At 34.1% G+C, this 19,502-nt stretch overlaps 2 protein-coding genes and 1 pseudogene across 2 annotated transcripts; 1 reads left to right on the top strand and 2 right to left on the bottom strand.

Annotated features, from left to right (window-relative positions):
* The first annotated feature begins 547 nt into the window (after positions 1-547).
* On the top strand, positions 548-9,321 carry LOC120205254 (chlorophyll a-b binding protein 13, chloroplastic-like). The gene is made up of 4 exons (XM_039205162.1): positions 548-552; positions 4,608-4,610; positions 8,555-8,716; positions 8,800-9,321. The coding sequence occupies exons 2-4, from the start codon at positions 4,608-4,610 to the stop codon at positions 9,304-9,306; spliced, it is 672 nt and encodes a 223-aa protein (XP_039061093.1). The 5' UTR covers positions 548-552; the 3' UTR covers positions 9,307-9,321.
* LOC120205253 lies at positions 4,555-6,939 on the bottom strand (annotated as a pseudogene).
* Positions 9,322-9,630: 309 nt separating the features above from the next.
* Positions 9,631-17,845, bottom strand: LOC120205252 (myosin-2-like). The gene is given in 25 exon segments (XM_039205161.1): positions 9,631-9,971; positions 9,973-10,283; positions 10,585-10,800; positions 10,977-11,092; positions 11,183-11,296; positions 11,573-11,702; positions 11,790-11,925; positions 12,008-12,213; positions 12,790-12,975; positions 13,167-13,325; positions 13,616-13,693; positions 13,909-13,998; positions 14,085-14,237; positions 14,357-14,475; positions 14,673-14,811; positions 14,919-15,022; positions 15,281-15,365; positions 15,462-15,475; positions 15,609-15,672; positions 15,834-16,002; positions 16,120-16,147; positions 16,262-16,412; positions 16,498-16,641; positions 16,741-16,842; positions 17,430-17,845. Coding segments are annotated over 25 exon segments (3,573 nt in total). The 5' UTR covers positions 17,826-17,845; the 3' UTR covers positions 9,631-9,808.
* Between the last annotated feature and the right edge of the window lie 1,657 nt (positions 17,846-19,502).

Raw genomic sequence — 19,502 nt, 5'->3', positions numbered from 1 at the left:
ACAAAACTTGTACAAAGCACTATAGATTTTATGGTATTTCAATTGTGTCTAAGACTCGATTAAATGACTAAGAACATAATTATAAAATATTAAAGTTCGTCTTAATCAATTATGATAGATTTTTCAGAAAGATCACATTATCATAAAGTGAAACACATAGTTTAGTTAATCCGATTTTATACATTAAACTCAACTTCACATAACACATGATCATCTAATAATCAAAGCATGACATAAAATATTCAAAATTATCATAACATCATATCAACTTATTGAAACTTATCAAATTAACAAAATTACCATACAAAGTTATCTATGAGAGTTAAAGCATATAATTTATCATACTTACATATAACAACTTTTAATGTTAGCATACTTATTCATCAGAATCCACTATTTGAGGTTATTAGGTTAGTGGGTCAATCATAAATTTTATCCCTTCATTTCTCTCTTGTTTCCACTTAGGTATTAAAACTTTAATGTTCACACTTTAGCTTCTGAACTTTCAATCTTTATATTTAATCCTTAACAATCAACCGAATCAAATATACTGTGTATTAATGAAAGGGGTCCTTCAACCCATTACAAACGGTACTTATATAGCACCACTCAAACAAGCTTAACAAATTTGATCCAACAGACTAACCAACTTTTAACAAATTCAATTAGTTTTGACTAACTCAATATCAACTAATTACATTTTATTATAATATTTTTCTAACATCTTGTAAGACCATGCAAAGTTAAAACTTATTTATTGTTCTTTGATAAATGTGAATTGTCTATTTCTCAATGAATATCTTCTTTCATTTTCAATTCCATAAATTTACTATATCGAGGATTACATTAGCTCGACTCCAATTCAGAATAAAGAGGGGAAACCCTATTATCACAACATTAATATCTCTACATTGAGATAGAGTTCTCTTCTTTAATGGAAATGGTGGTGGACATTGAGGTTACTGGTGCTCGAATCCAAAACCTTTAAGATAACAACTATCACTTTAACCATTGAAATATTGATTTTTCTTTGATATAAGTTTGGGTTGTGGTATGCAGGGTTTAGATTTTTGCACAATGTTTAGGTAGTTCTATGATATTTAGTTTGTATCGGATAATGATTGATTTCTTGGTATTTCAATTAAAATTATGAGTACTCTTTTTTTCCTTTCGATGTCTCGATTGAGTCTCAACTCGATTTGAGTTGTGAATAAATTTTTAACGATGCCCTATCTACCTTCCAAAAAAATTTAAACCTAATACTATTAATACAATGATATACAAAAACTCGATATTAAAAAATAAAACACTACAAATATGGAATATTTTAAATATAATTATAAAATATAAGAATATATAAATAAATAATTATCAATTCTACTTGTAGCACTAAAAGATTTCATTTTCTCTCCATGCAAGGGGAAATAAAATTGGATAGTACATGCATGGTGTTATTGATAGTATCCAAATGTTCCGAGTTGTTGCCCCTTTAATTGCAAAGAGTTGAAATTTATTTATTTATTGGTTAAGGTGATATTTGTCTATTTCTCATTAATTTTCTTCTTTCATTTTCAGCATCACAAATGCCTGTGATCTGAACATTTCTATGTGTTCGACTTGTAACCATCAAGGAATCACCATTTAAGATGATAACAAAAATGATATTCTCCCCTCTCAATTCTCCTCCCACTGATCTCTAAAAATTAATTATTTTCTCTCTAAAAACGCCATTAAAACCATCGCTACAAATATGTTTCGTTGTAGTGTAAATTATATAATAAACTCGAAAAAAAATAAGAAAAATATTTTACAAATGACATTAATTTAATGATAACAATCGTATACGAGTTTAATACTTATTTTAAAAACATTTATTAACGTGATAGATAAATATATTTTTAAAAAAATAAACTTCTCATTATTATAACCAATAAATCAAAGAGAACATAGTATAGCTACGGCCACAACCAAAAAAAATAATAATTGTGGGGGGGGGGGGGGGGGGCTCACATCACATCACTGTTTCAAGTGTCCTACATTTAAATGGCAAACTATACCCTCCCTCCTCTCCCCTTCTCCTCCACACATTCCCTTCCTATTTTCCGCATAATATATATATATATATATATATATATATTATATATATATATATATATATATATATATATATATATATATATATATTATATATATATGGTTAGTACATAAATGATCCCCAACTATAAGATATTATTTCATTAAGTGTCTTAACTATTTAGAGTTATAAAATAGTCATCTGATTATTCATTATGTTTTAAACTCGTCCTTTTTATATTAATAAATTATGATATTTTGAGCTGCACATTTTCCTACTTAATGTGATATGTAAAAATATGATCTCAGTGTAATCACATTTTTTTATTATTATTATTATTACTATTACTATTATTATTATTATTATTATTATCATCGTTAGTATTATTATTATTACTACTAAATAAACAAAATACATTGAAACGCCCAAATATAGGCCCAAATAGAATATTTACAAAGCCCAAAAGTGGCCCACATGTGAAGGAGAAGGGAGCTAGGATTTTATCTCAATCCAATCCAAATTAAACCAACAAACCCTAATCCAACAAACTTACATTTTAACCAACAAGTGTTGGATATATTTGTGGAGACACACATTATACTCTCAAAAGGGAGGGAAATTATTATATGAACTCGACTCACCATGTCATCTGTAATCTCAACTAATAACATTTATCCACCTTATATTTTTAGGTGAATCTTCATCTTTTTCTTATGTGTAAATAAGAAATGAGTAATTATTTAAAAATTATCTTAAAATTGATGAATCTAATTCATTAGGACCATAGATCACGTAGTTAGTCGGATCCATGAAATAATTTCCCTAAATGGAGGACAAAAGTTCAAACTTTGAAGATGACTTTATTAGAAGATACAATTATAAATTTCAAACATGAATCTTAAAATAGATATGAAGAATGTTAGAAAGAACTTTATATTCTAATTACACTCTCAAGTATTTTTGTGTATATTAATTAAAAGGCAAAAGAGTAATTTTTGTCATGTAATAGACCTAATTTATTATTTTCGATCCTATCATATTTTCGCATCAATTTAGTCCTCAAATTTTCTCAATAACATCATTCTATACCCTACCCCTAACTAACCCTAAATTATAAACCCTAAACTATAACCTTGTAACCTCTAAACCATGAACATTGAACCATAAACCCCAACTTAAGGTTTATAATTTAGGATTTTAAGTTAAGGTATAGAATGATGCCATTAAATATCTTTAAGGGTTAAATTGATGCGAAAATACGATTGTGACGAAAATGATAAATTAGATCTACTAAAATATATTACATTAGCCTCAATAACAAGCGAATCCAATTCTCAATATTACATTTCCTTATTCATGGAAAGCTGTAATAAAAAACAATAAATGGAATGTGAAATGTGAAGGGTTCATCCCCAAATTCCAAAGGAGCCAAAATGAGTGAATCCTAAATCTTATCTTTGGAGATTTTGTCACATTGTTTTTACTATTATCGCCCCATTGTAGGATGCAAATTAAAACCGTTTATTTTATTACAATATCACTAGTAACCGGCCCATCGAACCATTAACCTTTTTATTGGTTTAATATCGTTTAAGTCCCTTTACGATGTTAAAATTTACACATACATTTTTTATGTAATGTCTGAACAATCCACAATTACTCATATTTAAGAGGTTAATGCACACTTAAGTGTATTCAAATCCACAATTCCTATGTTGAGATAAGAATGCTAAAACTCGAATTCTTTAAGAAGAATAATCCTTTTTACCAAGATCACTCAATAAATTCAATTTTAATAATCCAGTTAATTGCAACATTTAAGAGATCATGATAAACATGTAAAAAATATTTCATATAATCACTTTAACATCAACAATTAATGTTATGAATTTAGATCTACCTATAACATACTAAAAGTAAAAAGATGCTAAAATATGCAAAATTAGAGTGATTGAATTTCTAATTTCAACATAGAAGAGGGACAAAGACCATAATTAGACCAAAAAAGCTAACCCATCCACTACTTCTAAGTTCAACCAGTAGCCTTTTTCCTTTGTTTATTAGGTACCATCCCCCCCTGCCCCAAATTCTCTCTATATAAGATAGTCTCATCAACCCCTTTCATTTGCTTCAACAAAGCAAAAACAGCCATTACATCAGAGAGTATAGCACAAAAGAGAAAAAAAAACATGAATTCTTCAACAAGAGCATGGATTGCAGCAGCGAGCATTGGAGCTATTGAGGCACTGAAAGATCAAGGAATTTGTAGATTGATTCATCCTCAAAGGTCAATTCAAAGGCATGCCAATAACAATATCAGATCATCGTCTTCCTCTTCTACACAAGCTAACAAAATCTATGTTTCATCTTCTGATTTGTCTAAGAAAGATGATAAGTTGAAATCTGAGGAATCACTTAGAACAGTCATGTATTTGAGCAGTTGGGGTCCGTCCTAATTAACCTATCCCCTTTGATCTTTTTTGTATAGATTTAATGCTATTTCTACTTTCCCTACCTTCAACAATCCAAAAAGATGGTCAACTATGATGGTGAACAGAGGTTAAATTATAAAAGAATATGGTAGTGTTTAAAACAGAATCCATATACTGAATGCAAATGCCTCTCCAATCTCCATATCCTAAAACATGAAACCAGGAAATAAGAAAAGGAAATCATAGGGAAAAGAAATCAATACCTAAAGTAGAACACATCCTATACATGAAAATTTGCCTAAAACTTTGTACCAATGACACAATACTTCAAGGGTTTTTTATATATGAAATAGAGAAAGAAGCACAAATGCCAGGATTCAAACCCAAAATCTTCTGGGTGCTGATGAGTGTATGGATGAACCGGGTTAAATCCTGAATTCCACAAATAATTCATTGATTCTGCATTTTTTCACAAGTCATTTGGCAGTTCAAACTTTTGTGAACCAATAATTTGGTGGGAGCTGTTCTGAACAAAGACTGCAAGAGCACATTTTTCGCTGTTGAAACCATCCCATAGAGTGAATGTAGCGGTGCCTGAGACCGTCTTCTTGGCGGATATGTCTTTGACAGTGCAGAGTTTTTCAAGCTTTCTAACAACAAAATCATTGGATAAGACTTTCCCTCTGTTCTCTCCTGCCAGGCAGTCATTCACCAATCCGTTCTCATACAATGCCACCATTACATTGACACCATTGTTGTCTACTTTTGACCTCAAAGCTCCTGTTAGGGTCACTTGCAATGACTCTGATGTAGGCCTTTGGAAATTAGCCTGTTTCAGAAGAATTGGTTCTTGTCAATGAAGATGAGGATGAACATGAACATGATGTGCATGAAGTGATCTTTGCTACCCTAGCTAACTAAACACTCCAGTTGCAACATTCTTAGAATCAATTAGATATCGAAAGTGTATGTCAGTTTAATCTATTCAGCTATCAATTGTGAAAACCAGTACCTGAGCTAACTAAATGAGACCGCTTTGTGACTTTAGCTTAGGAGGCAGAGTATTTGATGAAAAAGATTTGTTTTCAAGGAATGACTTCCTTGGTCATGCAGTTCAACTACATTAGCAAAAGGAAAATGGAAAATTTATATGAACATGGATATATTTTGAAGCTGATTAATGCCCTTGGCAATAAACATGAGGGATGGTGGAGTAGGAGCCAATATCTAATAGCCTTTGGTGTAAGTACTGGATCCATGTCTGTTTCTTATTCGAATATATTCTCCACATTTTATGTATTTAAATGGTCTGGTTATGTCTACATACTAATATCTGAATATCAATCGTAACAGATACTTCAAGAAAATGAAAAGTAAAACCAAAATCCACTTTTATAATGTATTTTCTCATCATATCATGAAATATAAAAGAAAAAAATAAATAAATATTCTTTTGATAGATGATGTGATCTGGATTTGATCTTGATAACTGTAACTAAGAGAACATATGTATTCCGTTATTGATTCATGATTTCCTACAAAAGCTTCAAGATTCAAGTTCATGACATGAGTTAATAATTGTTTAATCAATAGAGGATCTCCTAACTAAAATTACTAATTTTATTAAATCTTAATTTATTTCCACAATTACTTTCTGGGATCTTCAGATCAGAATAAGCAAAAGCTTCACAGATTCCAACAAAGGGCTTGATTTAGATTTTATCAATTCAATAGAAAAAAAAGATGACCATCAAATCAAAGATATTATTTAAAAAAATTCAATACCTGGAATGATGGTGCAGGGAACCTGGGAGCACTGGAAATGGTGGATAACAAAGTATCTTCATCATTACCCACACACTGAGCCCTACCTTGAACCACAACCTGAGGCGTAAACATTGTGTCAAGCCTCATGCCTCAACATAAGCCTTTGTCGAACAGTTGATAGGCTCGATCCATAAGGGTCTTTCCACCCCATGTGATCCCAGTAATCAACATGATAAGCCAGCGCAATAAACGGCGTATCCAGCTGAAAATCCCCTCTCCCTAGTCTCGACAAAAGCAACTCCACCACCGGCGATGTCGCACATCCCTGTGAAGAGAACAACTCCACCAGGACTGGCCCATCACCCGCCGCTGCTTCGACCACTGTTCCATCGGTTTTCCCATTTGCATGGACTCCCTTTTTCGATGAACCACCACCAAAACAGGCAAAGAGGCGACGACCCATGATTATATAACCCACTGCTCTCGCCTCCCTCTCCGCCCTCTAATGGTAGGTCTTTCGACTCACGAGGAAATGAAAAAAAAATAGGAAAAAAAAAGCTTTATTTTTCTGCAATGGAAAATGGTTGAAAGAGTGGTGGAGAAAGGATTGTGGCGAATAAGATGCAAAGAAGAAATGGAGGGTTTTGAATACTTTCTCCTTTCAATCTTAATAAAATAAAGAATTTGTCGTAACTAATGTAAATTTCTTAGCATGGTTGAAGAATCTTGTGGAGACAGCGTTGCTTTAAGAACACGAATTTGTCGGTGACACGTTGTGGTTGTTGTCAGCGTTGGGTTGGCTGTCAGTGGTGATGGAAAGATCACCGCCACCACCGACAATACTATATATTTCCTACCCATAGATCGAAAGGTTGACACGGAATCTTAATACTAAAGAAATGATAAAATGTCTTCCCAGTAAACTTGTAAGATACTATGATATTTATAGGGTAAACATATACAAGAGGTCCCTTACTTTTAAAAAAATTCGACTTGATCGAATGCTCACCCCTAGCTACCCCAATACCGTAAACTAACATACTAATTACTGTAACGGTCAACGACGATAAACATTGATCAAATGATCACATTGAATTTGTTTTTTTGAGTTGAAGGGGCTTATTGAGAGAGAAAAAAATAACATGAAAATCACATTGATTTTTTTTTCAAATGTATAAGCATCTCTAATGCCTTTTTGTCTATTTATTAATAGGGAAAACTATATGTTTAGAACCCTAATTATTATTTGTGCTATGTTTTTGTCATTCAACTATTTTTTGTTTCAAAATCATACCAATCGTTACGTTTTAGTTTCATTTTGACCATACATTGTTAAAAAATTAACAAAGATGATGATATATCACCATAAGGTAATGTCACATCATCATTGAATATTTTTAAAGAAATATCACATCAGTAGTTTTATTAATTTTTTAACGACGAGTAACCAAAATAGAATCAAAATGTAATGTTATGTATGATTTGAAAAAATAATAGTTGGATGACCAAAATAGAATAGAAGTGATAGTTGAGATACTAAACACGTAATTTACCCTTATAAATATTTAATTTATTTTTAAATTTAAATACTATTGAGATTTAAATTTAGTTTAAAAATATAAAAATAATAAAATTATATATTATAATATAAATTCGTATATTAAAATTTAAATTAATTATTATATCAAAAAACTAATAAATTGATTCGAGATATATCTAAAAAAATAATTTATATTTAAGGTTTGATGCGTTTACACTTCACCAACAAGTCATGACCTCATTGGCGAGATTCAAACATTTAGTTGCTATTCATAAATCATAATAGGGTTGGAGTAATTATCAATATTAAACTTTGAAATATTTATTTTATCAATTCACTTTGCTTATGTAAATGATAAATTTAAATATTTACCTTTAAAAAATAAATATTTATTATTCAAATCAATCGATAATATATTTTGAATTTAAATATTTAACTCCATTATTTGTATTATTTTTTTATTTATTAAAATTAAATATTTAGTGGATTCTACTATTGGTTAATAATTTGGAAAAAATATGTGTTTAGTTACCAATTATTGCAACAATTTTATTTTAGTCACCTATCTATTTTTTATTTTTTTTTAAATGAACGATGATACTGACATATCATTATAAAGTAATATCGTTATTTCAATTGATGATATTTTTTCCATTAAAAAAGAATGCTAAATATGTTTCCATATATGATATTAATATTTTATTTTAAAGTTTACTGATTTTGAAGGTGTAATATGTGTAGGGAAATGAACTGTGGTATGGACCAGATAGAGTGAAGTATTTGGGGCCCTTTTCAGCTCAGACACCATCTTACTTGACAGGTGAGTTCCCTGGTGACTATGGTTGGGACACTGCTGGTTTGTCTGCTGATCCTGAGGCCTTCGTCCGGAACAGGGCTCTTGAGGTATCCTCTCTTTCTTCAACCCTTTTAACTTCTTCGTCTCGTAAATTCGATCTTTGTAACCAAAACAAAACGAAAACATGTAGGTAATCCATGGGAGATGGGCAATGTTGGGAGCACTAGGCGGCATCACGCTAGAAGTACTCGAGAAACGGGTTCGGGTTGATTTCAAGGAACCAGTGTGGTTCAAGGCAGGAGCTCAAATCTTTTCGGAAGGTGGCTTGAATTACTTAGGCAACCCGAACCTGGTCCATGCTCAAAGCATCCTCGCTGTCCTCGGATTCCAAGTCGTCCTGATGGAGCTCGAAGGATTTTGCATCAACGGCCTCCCTGGTGTTGGGGAAGGCAACAATCTTTACCCCGGAGGCCAATACTTCGACCCTCTTGGCCTTGCTGATGACCCCGCCACGTTCGTGGAACTTAAGGTGAAGGAAATCAAGAATGGAAGGCTGGCCATGTTCTCCATGTTCGGTTTCTTTGTTCAAGCCATTGTTACCGGGAAAGGTCCCTTGAAGAACCTATTGGACCACCTGGACAACCCTGTTGCAAACAATGCTTGGGTCTATGCTACCAAGTTTGTGCCTCGATCCTAAATTTGCATTGTTCTTATCTATGTAATTGTAGATTCTGAATAACTTTGACAATTTAAAACTGCATTTCATTGAGATCCATTAAGTGATCGAGTGACCAAGAATGTTCATATTACCTCATCTTGTGTGGGTTTGAACATCGATATCCTTGAAAATGTAATACCTCTCCACTTAAAACTGCGGTTCATTGAGAATGAAAATGTGATTTCTGATTTCATCTGAATTACAAAGAAATTACAAACATCTTACATCACTAACAAGGCAGAATTATACACAAAAAACTAAACCAAACTATTCAAACAAGGCAGCCACAACTCTCAAACTCAACGAATCCCTATTTGTCTTATGCACATTATAGTCTCTCCCACCAAAGTAACAAAAATTGGTAGATACATACAAATACAATGTCTCCTTACTGTTCATGGACTGCAGAAATTTTTTTTCCACAAATGTAAAGAAATTGTACCCAAGAATGGGAGATGATCATTTCAGACCGGGAATTTTATTATGCCTTCGAACCTAGCTTTCCCCACCATTTTCTTCGAGCTTTGTCTGACTCGGAATGCCCACGCTTATGGAGTCTTGCCTTGGCTTCCTTTAATCTCAGCTTGTAATCTTTCTTCCAGGTCTCGAACCGGTTCTTTAATCTCCGAAGTTCGTCGTCGGGGATTCACATTAGAACCTGGCTGTGGCATTTTGATGTCAATCAAAGATTTAGCATCTACATCAAAAGATTGTTTCCTCTGCTCAAATTCCTTTAACAGATTGCCCAGTGCATTCAAAGAGCCATTCTCTCTACCCCCAACGACATCGGGCATAGCATTAGAAAATAAGACGGGTGTGTTCCCACCGGTAGTTCGAGATCCCATGGACGCATTATCTTCAGAATCATAGCATCGCGGAGATAGCACATCAACTCTTCCTAGCTGACCTGCAGCACTGTTAGCAGCAAGACTCTTTCTGGCAGCAGTAAGACTTGTCTGAAATAAATGCAGTTGGAATCAATAATCGAAGTTAGTTCCCATGTAAGAGATGACTGAATTAAATTAGAGTAACAAGCCAAGAAATCATGACAAGGAAAGATTCGACAAAGCTGTGCTATTTAGCTCCCATGTAAAGTTTACAATCAGCCAATTATTTTAAGTTGGTTCACATGCTTAACTATGATCATCAGGATCACATTAATTTTGTAGTTACTTTGATGATTATCAAGAACTTATGTGTCGGCCAACAACAATGACTAATGCAAAGATGTTTTAATAGTAATATAGACACACTCACTTGAAGTGATGTCATTTGCTTTTGCCACTTCTCCTCCATTGTTTTCATCTTTGCCTCATAGTCCAACCACCTTGCCTCGGACTTTTGTAGTTGTTCTTGTAACGTGGCATTTTCTTGTTCTTTTTGCCTCGAAGTCTCTTCTGCCTTGAGAACACTTCTTTGAAGCTCGGCCATCACAGAAGGTAGAACTTGAATCTGTTGCTCATGGGGTATCTCCTGGTCAGCCAAAAGAAAGGGTTCATACTTTTAAGTCTTTCAGAGTTCAACAGATTTCAGACAGTTAAGAAAGTAAAACATGCTTAGGGGCATGCGTTGAAGAAAAAATAAAAATGAGAATCAAGAGTAAATATCTTTTATCTTTAGAAAACATTCTTAGCATGAGTAGAGAATACCTTTGCTTCAGACATCTTCCTACCCGTCTTTCGTCTAGACTTTACGCTTTCTTGGTTTGACTGTTTCAAATTATGCATGTTATTGAAATGCTTACGGGCCAACCACCCACGGATTACTGCAATGGGAAGAAAAAAACAGTGATAATGATAACCGAAACAAATGGAAAGCCAAAAAAAAATGTAGATAGCACATATATTATATTTACCAGATTGTAAATATATGACTGCCATTAACTGCTCATCAATTAAATGAGAAGCAAATGCTGAGCACCTATTCGCCTCAATAGCATACTTCCTTCGTTTATTTTCACCAAAGACAACTGCATCATAAAGGAAAATTCCTTCAATTGATAAACAAGTAACCAGAAAATGTGGATTGGAAAAATATAGGTGCCGATGATGTAGAAAGGCACTTTGAATATTAAGATGCCTAAAGAATACAGTCTAAAATGTCCTGCAGAAGATAGCCTAAATGTATGAAAAAATGTTTACTTGTGACCAAATAAGACAACAAAAAATTATAATAAAAAAGAAACAATCTCTCAGTATGAAAAAGAAATTACGATAAGAAATGAATTTTGCTTGAAAGAATTTACATGATTTTATACTTTTTGCTCCTTTGTTGAGCTCCTGGAAAAGGCGACGAGCACGGTGACCTCGGAAGTATTTCTGAACCCCAATTATTCCTCGCAATACCTGTTTTCTCCTATCCTCCAAAGAACTAATCTGCAATTCAGTCAGACATAACATCATCAAGGAAATTATTAGTTTAAGGTCCAAGAAATATTCAAAGCAAGACAGCATAGAACCTACCTGCCCAGTTCGAAGAAACAGTTTGGTATAGCCGATTTGATACATTTGAGGAAGGACATTAAATTGATTTAGTAGGGCAACTGAAACACTCAATGGGTCCTGAGATACAATGGTCTCCAACAGTAGGAACCCATACCTAAGAAATGCACAAATATATGAGAAATATGCTGAAAATAATAAAGAAGAACACCAAAACTAAAGAAGGGTTTATTTCCTACCTTTCTGCAAATGCCTGATGTGTCATTCTAGTAGGATATCCAGATCTTGAGACTCTAATAACCTCCAAAATTCCACAACATCTAAGCTGCTGTAAGACAAGATCCTCTTCAAACGTACCAGGGAGTTGCTTGGAGTTTGGTTTTATGCAGCAAATAAAGTGAGGTCTTGTATTCTCCAATTGGTGCATTAATTTGAAGAGCTGGCCCTGGAAGTATGGATGAAAACATTTCATTTACAGAGCATGCCAGTGTGCAGTATACACAATATCTCTAAGACTATTAGATATGCCACATTACCAGACCCGCAGATCGACCGGTACTCTCATTACAATTTACAACACACTGGCAATCAGTGTCATGCCCAAAGCTGTATTGTCCTCTTTGGGTACCTACAGGCCCCTTAAGGTTGCCACCCGAATGTGTGCATCCCTAAGCTCAAACCCAGGGCCTCCTGATATGAGAGTCCATTTCGCAACTCTAGTACCAACATCAGATGGCACTGTTGTCATGAAAAGGGCTCCTATATGTAAGAGGTCCTGATTTCAAACCTGATAAGGCAAATCTTTGAGTAACAAAACTTTGAAGGACAATTGGATGCCCAGAGAGAACAATACCAGCTTGTGATAAATGATGGTGCGTGACATGATGCAGGGAAACAAGAGTACTTTGTCAGCAGTGGGAATGGATACCTTAAAAAACTTTGTAGTTTTGCTCTGATCAGTTTGAATTATATTAAAATCATGGATACATTTGGATCACAATTACTGAGAAAGCAAATATACCTTGAATTTTGCCCCAACAGTTTGCTTTGGAGCATCCAATGAAATTGCTGGTTCCAGAGATTGATTAAGCATTTTTTTGGCAAACAACTGTGCCAACTGGCCGTTACAGGATGATAGAAGTTGGACTACCTCAGGGTTCAATGCATCTCGGTTCTTATCCAAAAAGCAATTAGTATCATACAGCACCTGGGAGAATTCGTAAAATCAATCATATAAGCATTGTGCATTGCCATTTTATTAGTTTGCAATACCATTTGAATCAACTTGCAAAAATTTCTTGAATATTACCCACTTTCTTGATTATTTTCCTTTGAAATTGAAGAAAGGAAAACTCTTAAAAAGAATTTCTTACTGTCCTCAAAATACAAATAACTGACCTCTCCCGCAAAATGTCGAACACCAAAGGCCCTGCCTCTATCTCCTCTGAAGTAAGAAATAGAATTCAGGTGCAGCCTCAACTTATTAGCAAGGGTAAAATCAGTTGAATTGGGTAAATTTGATTCCTCATCCAGCAAGGAAAGTAGCCCTAAGGGCTTCTGCAAAATAAATACCAGAAAGGAAGAATGACAGATTGCCAAGAAACATTTTGGTTTCAAATGAAACGAGATATTAAAAGAAAATAAAAATTTCATCCAGAATTAGCACCAAAGCTAGGACAACATACTTATTAATAACAAGCTCAATTTATAGCAACAATCTTATAAGTAACTATGGAATACACAAGATCCACATGTTACACAATATACAGAACAGAACCCCCTTAAAACAATCCAAGGAACTCCAAATAAACCTTGAAGACAAAGAAACCATTGAACCTTCAAATTACCTTCTCAAATAGGTCCAAGCACTCTTGGTTGTCTTCAAAATCAACTTTGGTCCAATCAATCCCATCCAATTCATACTCCTGAAATAAGAAACAGAAACTCTTAACAATGGGAAGTTCGTCAAAATTGTAATTTCTGATAATGGAAACCAAATCCAGAATAAGAATAGACAACTCAACCAGATTTTATAGAACTTTTGGTTTGAAATTATACAGGGTACTAGAATCCCAGCTCATTATACAGAAACTGTACAGAAGTCAAAAACTCTGGAAATTAAAAGATCTGAGTTGCTTACCTCTTGCTCAAGTTTCAATAGGTGCCGGATGAAGTGTTGTTGCAACCTCTCATTCGCATAATTTACACAAAGCTGCTCAAGGCTATTCTTCTGAAAATCAGATGAGAAAATTATCAGTTGGACAAACTGAAAATTCACAATGATAAACTCTAAACACCAAACCCAAAACTACTTACCTTAAATGACTCAAACCCATAAATATCAAGGATGCTTATGAACCTGCCAATGTGTTTTTTACCCCCTTCAAGTGACTTGTTGATTTGTTCCACAAGCCAGTCAAATAAGCTTGCATAGATGAATTTTGCCAATGAGTCTCTTGCATCAATAGCCTAAATTACAAATTAACTAATGATTATCACGCTGTCAATGCATGCATAACAGCAAATATAGAAAGTGACTTTTGAGAGGATTGAGAAAGAATAGTTGTGTTAACAAAAACTGCAGAAACCTGTTGCAATGTCAATTTTTTACAAATACTATCCCTGCCAACTCGGATTCTATGCGTAGATATAGCTTGCATTAGTTCATCTGGAGCAAAACCCATCAGCCTGGCAGCACTGGTTAAAGCTGCAACAAGGAATAAGATCTCACATAAATAAGCATCTTATAAAGACAATATAATAACAACAAGCACTTACATGCAAAACAAATGCTAACTAAAGATTTAACTTAAAACAGATTCAACAAACAAGTTATTTTAACAGGCAAAAGACAAATGATGATGATGAAAATCATGGATGATGAGGTCTTCAGAGCACACATACCTTCATCGGCAGATGCCTCCACATGATTTTCTTTGTCAATTACTTGAAATGATATATTTCCCAACCATAAAACTGCAGCAAGCATTGCAAATGCTTGCTCTTGCTCTTCTTTGCAAATTTGAACAATGTCCAAGGCTTCCTGCAGAAATGCAGAAAATATTGCTTAAAGGCCAATGAGACAAATTAAGCGGTTAAAAAAATTGCTACACTATTGATGGTACATTAAATATAGTCTTTTGAATTTACCATAAGCTTTTGGAATTTCTGAGCATCATTAACACCATTAATCACCAAGCACTCACTCTGGCCTAGATAGTTGTACTCATTAGCTGTTTTAAGATTCAATCTCTCTGCAAAGACATGATTCCAAGGATCATAAAATTGTTTCACAAATTTAATCCAGTGAGCAAAAGACCTGTGGCAGGAATAACTTTAGCAACCCCTTTAAATGATATGATACAATATAATAACAGTAAGTCTCACAGCTAAAGAAATAACAGGTGCAAGCATAGTTCCATGTAGATAATATAGAGCTCGACAAAGGTGATAGACTCCAAAACTTTTTTAAACTAGCATGGATAGCGAAACGCTGTGAAATGAAATAGTACCTCTTAGAGTTGGTGGAGCACCAGCACAGAGTTGATAAAATATATGGTAAGACCTTTCACCAGCAGTCAGCTGAACTACCCTTGACTGCTCAAAGGGGACATCAAAAACATCCACATTAGATACCATACATGATAGCAAAGATAAAACCCAATAAAATGTTCAACCATGTCAGGAACTCACCTTTTCCAAAAGAACTATCCAGAAAAGCCATTGGTGAATCAACATTATAACAAAAGAAAAAAGTCAGCAACCAAAATTAATCAGTAATATTTTATTACTATGTAATAGTAGCATTTTCCCTTTTTTTTTCAATTTCAACATGCTTACAAGTTTGAAACTTGGCACCAGATATCTTCCCCAGTGCAGTAAAATGAATTTCAATAAGCTTGCCCTGCACCGGAGCAGAGAAACAAACAAGACATACTTTTCTGAGCAACAGAGGATGTGAAATGCATAAACCACGATAGAAATTGGTCCTCTAGGATGAATTGTCAGTACGGTTTCTTTTATCCATGAGAGTAATTTATAAATGAGGGGTAAAGAAGAACTCACAAATCGGCTAGAATTGTCATTTCTAGATGTCTTTGCATTCCCAAATGCTTCAAGTATACAATGTGTCTGAAGGATTTCACACTCTTTCCCACCATTGCCACCTCCGAGAGCAGCTAGGTATTGCATTGCAAATTTTGCTGTCTCAGTTTTCCCAGCTCCACTTTCCCCACTGCAAGATAGATTTAGATTATGTAATTGAACAGTTCATAGAACAAAGGATGTGCTTTAAGACCCACGAGTATCATATTATAAGATATAACAACAAACATTAAAAGTTCCATCTAACCTTATGATTATAGACTGATTTACTCCATCTGCAAAATTTTAATAACAGACAATAAATCATCAGAAATAATATACTACACAACCACAAGCAAACCATCACTTGTTTATTCTAACTTCAGAAGGAAAGGAGTAGTTTCGCTCACCATTCATCATCTCCTTATAAGCATTGTCCGCTACAGCAAAAACATGAGGGCTATCTGTAGCTCTCTGTCTATAACTCGTGACAAAATCCTTCCCGTAAAGTTGGACATCTTTGAATGGATTGACTGCAATTAAAACTGGACCTGCTTTACTCTACATAAAGAAAAATATATATAAATAAATGAAGCTTGGATGCAGAGATAAACCTCATAAACAAACACCTGAACAAGTATCTTACAAATATCATATCTCGAGAATATCTGTGCTTAAGATTGTAAAGAAGGGATGGTTCGTTCAAATAACTGAGCTGTATGAGATCATTCACACCCTCCAGAACTCCTGGGTTTGCCGGTAAGAGCTCACTGGTAGAGACTTTTACAACCTATAAGAACCATATAACATAAATTAAACACCAACCAGCCAAATGGAATACCAAAGACTAATTATCCAATTTCAAAAATCATGACATATATGAACTTACATTTCCATTGGAGAGGGTGACAACTGATTCCCCTCCTGATGAAGATTGTATGGTTCCCGATCCCCACACCCCATTGGATAGCCGGCACCAAACATGAAGTTTCTGTAACCAAATCCCCTCACAATAAATAGGAATTTAAAAAAAACAAATTTATTTGCCTAAAATAGTAATAGTTTTCACAGAAGATAATCAAATGCCAAGCCGATGCTCCTGACAGTTTAAGTTTCATTTCAACCATATATTTTTTGTAAGTAAATACACTCTATAAAATCTCCAGATCATAAGCACCATAATTACTGAGTTATAACTCCTACCACAGTAAAACAAATCACCAACACTGCCAACTCTATATTTGAACATTTGCAGTTCCTCATCATGAACCCTAAATTTATAATGAAAAAGTTGAACTCCATTTAGTTACCTTCCTCAATTTCTAGCATAACACCCCAAACCCATTTCATCAAAATTCAAAAGTATATATTTTCAAAAAAAAATCAAAAGTATTCCTTGTTGAAAACATTTATTAAGAAAAACATGATATTTGACACCCATATTAATAAAAATTTCCAAATTTCTCCTAAACTTAATAAGTACTTGAGCTCCATGTTATGAAAAACATGGATTTGATAACATATAAAACCCAGCAAAAATGAAAAACAAACAAAGAACACGTTAAACTCAATACTTACTTTCTGAGTAAAATACCCAATATTATCATTCTCCTCACACTCCACCTTCCCTTTCCCTCCCAAATCATACGGTGAATTTACTACATTCACACCTTTCCTCATTTTTTTACTCCCAAAACTATTTCCCTTCACCCCCAACTCCTTTTCCTTCCTTTTAACTTCCTCATTTCCCTTCACTTCACTTAAAACGGCCTCGTTTACACCATTAGCACCGATTTTGAAGTTGGTCGGAAGTGACCGGCGAGCCGAGGGAAGTCGGGCCTTGGAAGTAGGCCGGGCTGGTAAAGCCGGAGGTAAATCTTTAGGTTTATCGGCCTCGTCTTGTCGCCGGAGAGATTCCAGCATTTCTTCCAGCGAACTTTTCGCTAAAGTCGTCGGCGACGCCGATAACATCATTTTTCAAACAAAAGTAAAACTAAACCCAAAACCCACCGAAAAAAGTGAATTCTTTTTTTTAGAAACTCGATTTAGTTTCTTTGCTAAGCTCGCATTGTACAAAAAAGGACATCAAAATAAGACCAATTATGAAGTGAAAAACAAACAGAAGAAGAAGAAGTGAAACTATCACAGTATCATCTGCTGAAAAAACCCACAAAGATCAATAAAATTGGAAATCCTATCATTTAAAACAATAAATTCTTACAAGAGATTAAGGTTGTTCGAAGCCAACACTTCAAATTTTGAACAGAAAAGAGAAAATAAAACTGTTAAAGTTGTCTTGAGAGAAAACAATGAGCATTTTGTTCTTATTCTTCCTTTCTGTTTAGCTATGGCCAATGGGTTTTATGATAGAAATCTTTTTAAAAAATAACAATATAAAAATAAAGTTTGGATTTTTTTTAAAGAGAAAATCGTCTCAGTGACCAAAAATACCTTATAATATACGATTTTAACAAACTTTTTTTGGATTTGTCAAAATGACCAATAAAATCGCAACGCGATATCAAAATCGCAACGCGATTTAGAAGAAAATCGCAATGCGATTTATATAATCGCAATGCGATTGAGAGAGTCGCAACGCGATTTAGAAGAAAATCGCAATGCGACTGAGATAATCGCAATGCGACTGAGAGAATCGCAACGTTGAAAATCGCAACGGTCAAAAGAATAGTTAAAAAAAATTTGTTTCTTAAGAATTTTTCTCTAAAAAGATAGTATCCGCGCGGACGTGTCGAAGACACGTATTACCACGACCACGACCACGACCACGACCACGAGACGGCGGCGGCGGCGGCGCGCGAGAGTCCCCCTTGTCCTCTTTCACTCAACAAGGAAGTGCAAAATACAAGCCTTAAATACCATTCCCAATAGTGTTTCCAATACTATGTGGGATTGAGCATTACCAACACTTGTTCCCAATATCATTATTCTTCATAAGTTATCATCCATTACAATATGAATTATCGATAATAAATTAATTCATTTTAATAAGTATTTAAAATTATAACTTGATAAATACATGAAATAATTCTATTATTAAATAAAAAATATATTTTTTATATTAAAATTATTGAGATAGATATTTACTATAAAAGTAAAAGATTTTTTTTTCACGTACAACCTCTATGTGAATTAGTTTCACAATAAGGTATCGGTTATGCATTGGATTCTTTCGTATTAGATGGTCTTTAATAAGATCATCATCATCATTCTTTTGTTCAACAATACCATATATTAATGAGGTATATTGGTTCATTAACACGACTAATTCATATTGTAATGGATGATAACTTATGAAGAATAATGATATTTGGAACAAGTGTTGGTAATGCTCAATCCCACATAGTATTGGAAATACTATTGGGAATGGTATTTAAGGCTTGTATTTTGCACTTCCTTGTTGAGTGAAAGAGGACAATGGGGACTCTCGCGCGCCGCCGCCGCCGCCGTCTCGTCTCGGGTCGGGTCGTGGTCGTGGTCGTGGTCGTGGTCGTGGTCGTGGTATCGCGTTGCGATTTTATTGGTCATTTTGGCAAATCCAAAAAAAGTTGGTTAAAATCGTATATTATAAAGTATTTTTGGTCACTGAGGCGATTTTCTCTTTTTTAAATTACAAAAGTTTGGATTTGGGGT

This window comes from Hibiscus syriacus, unplaced genomic scaffold (genome assembly GCF_006381635.1).
Source record: "Hibiscus syriacus cultivar Baekdansim isolate YM2019G1 unplaced genomic scaffold, ASM638163v2 tig00012370_pilon, whole genome shotgun sequence".
Classification (NCBI taxonomy): domain Eukaryota; kingdom Viridiplantae; phylum Streptophyta; class Magnoliopsida; order Malvales; family Malvaceae; genus Hibiscus; species Hibiscus syriacus.
This window is presented reverse-complemented; position numbering and strand designations above follow the sequence as displayed.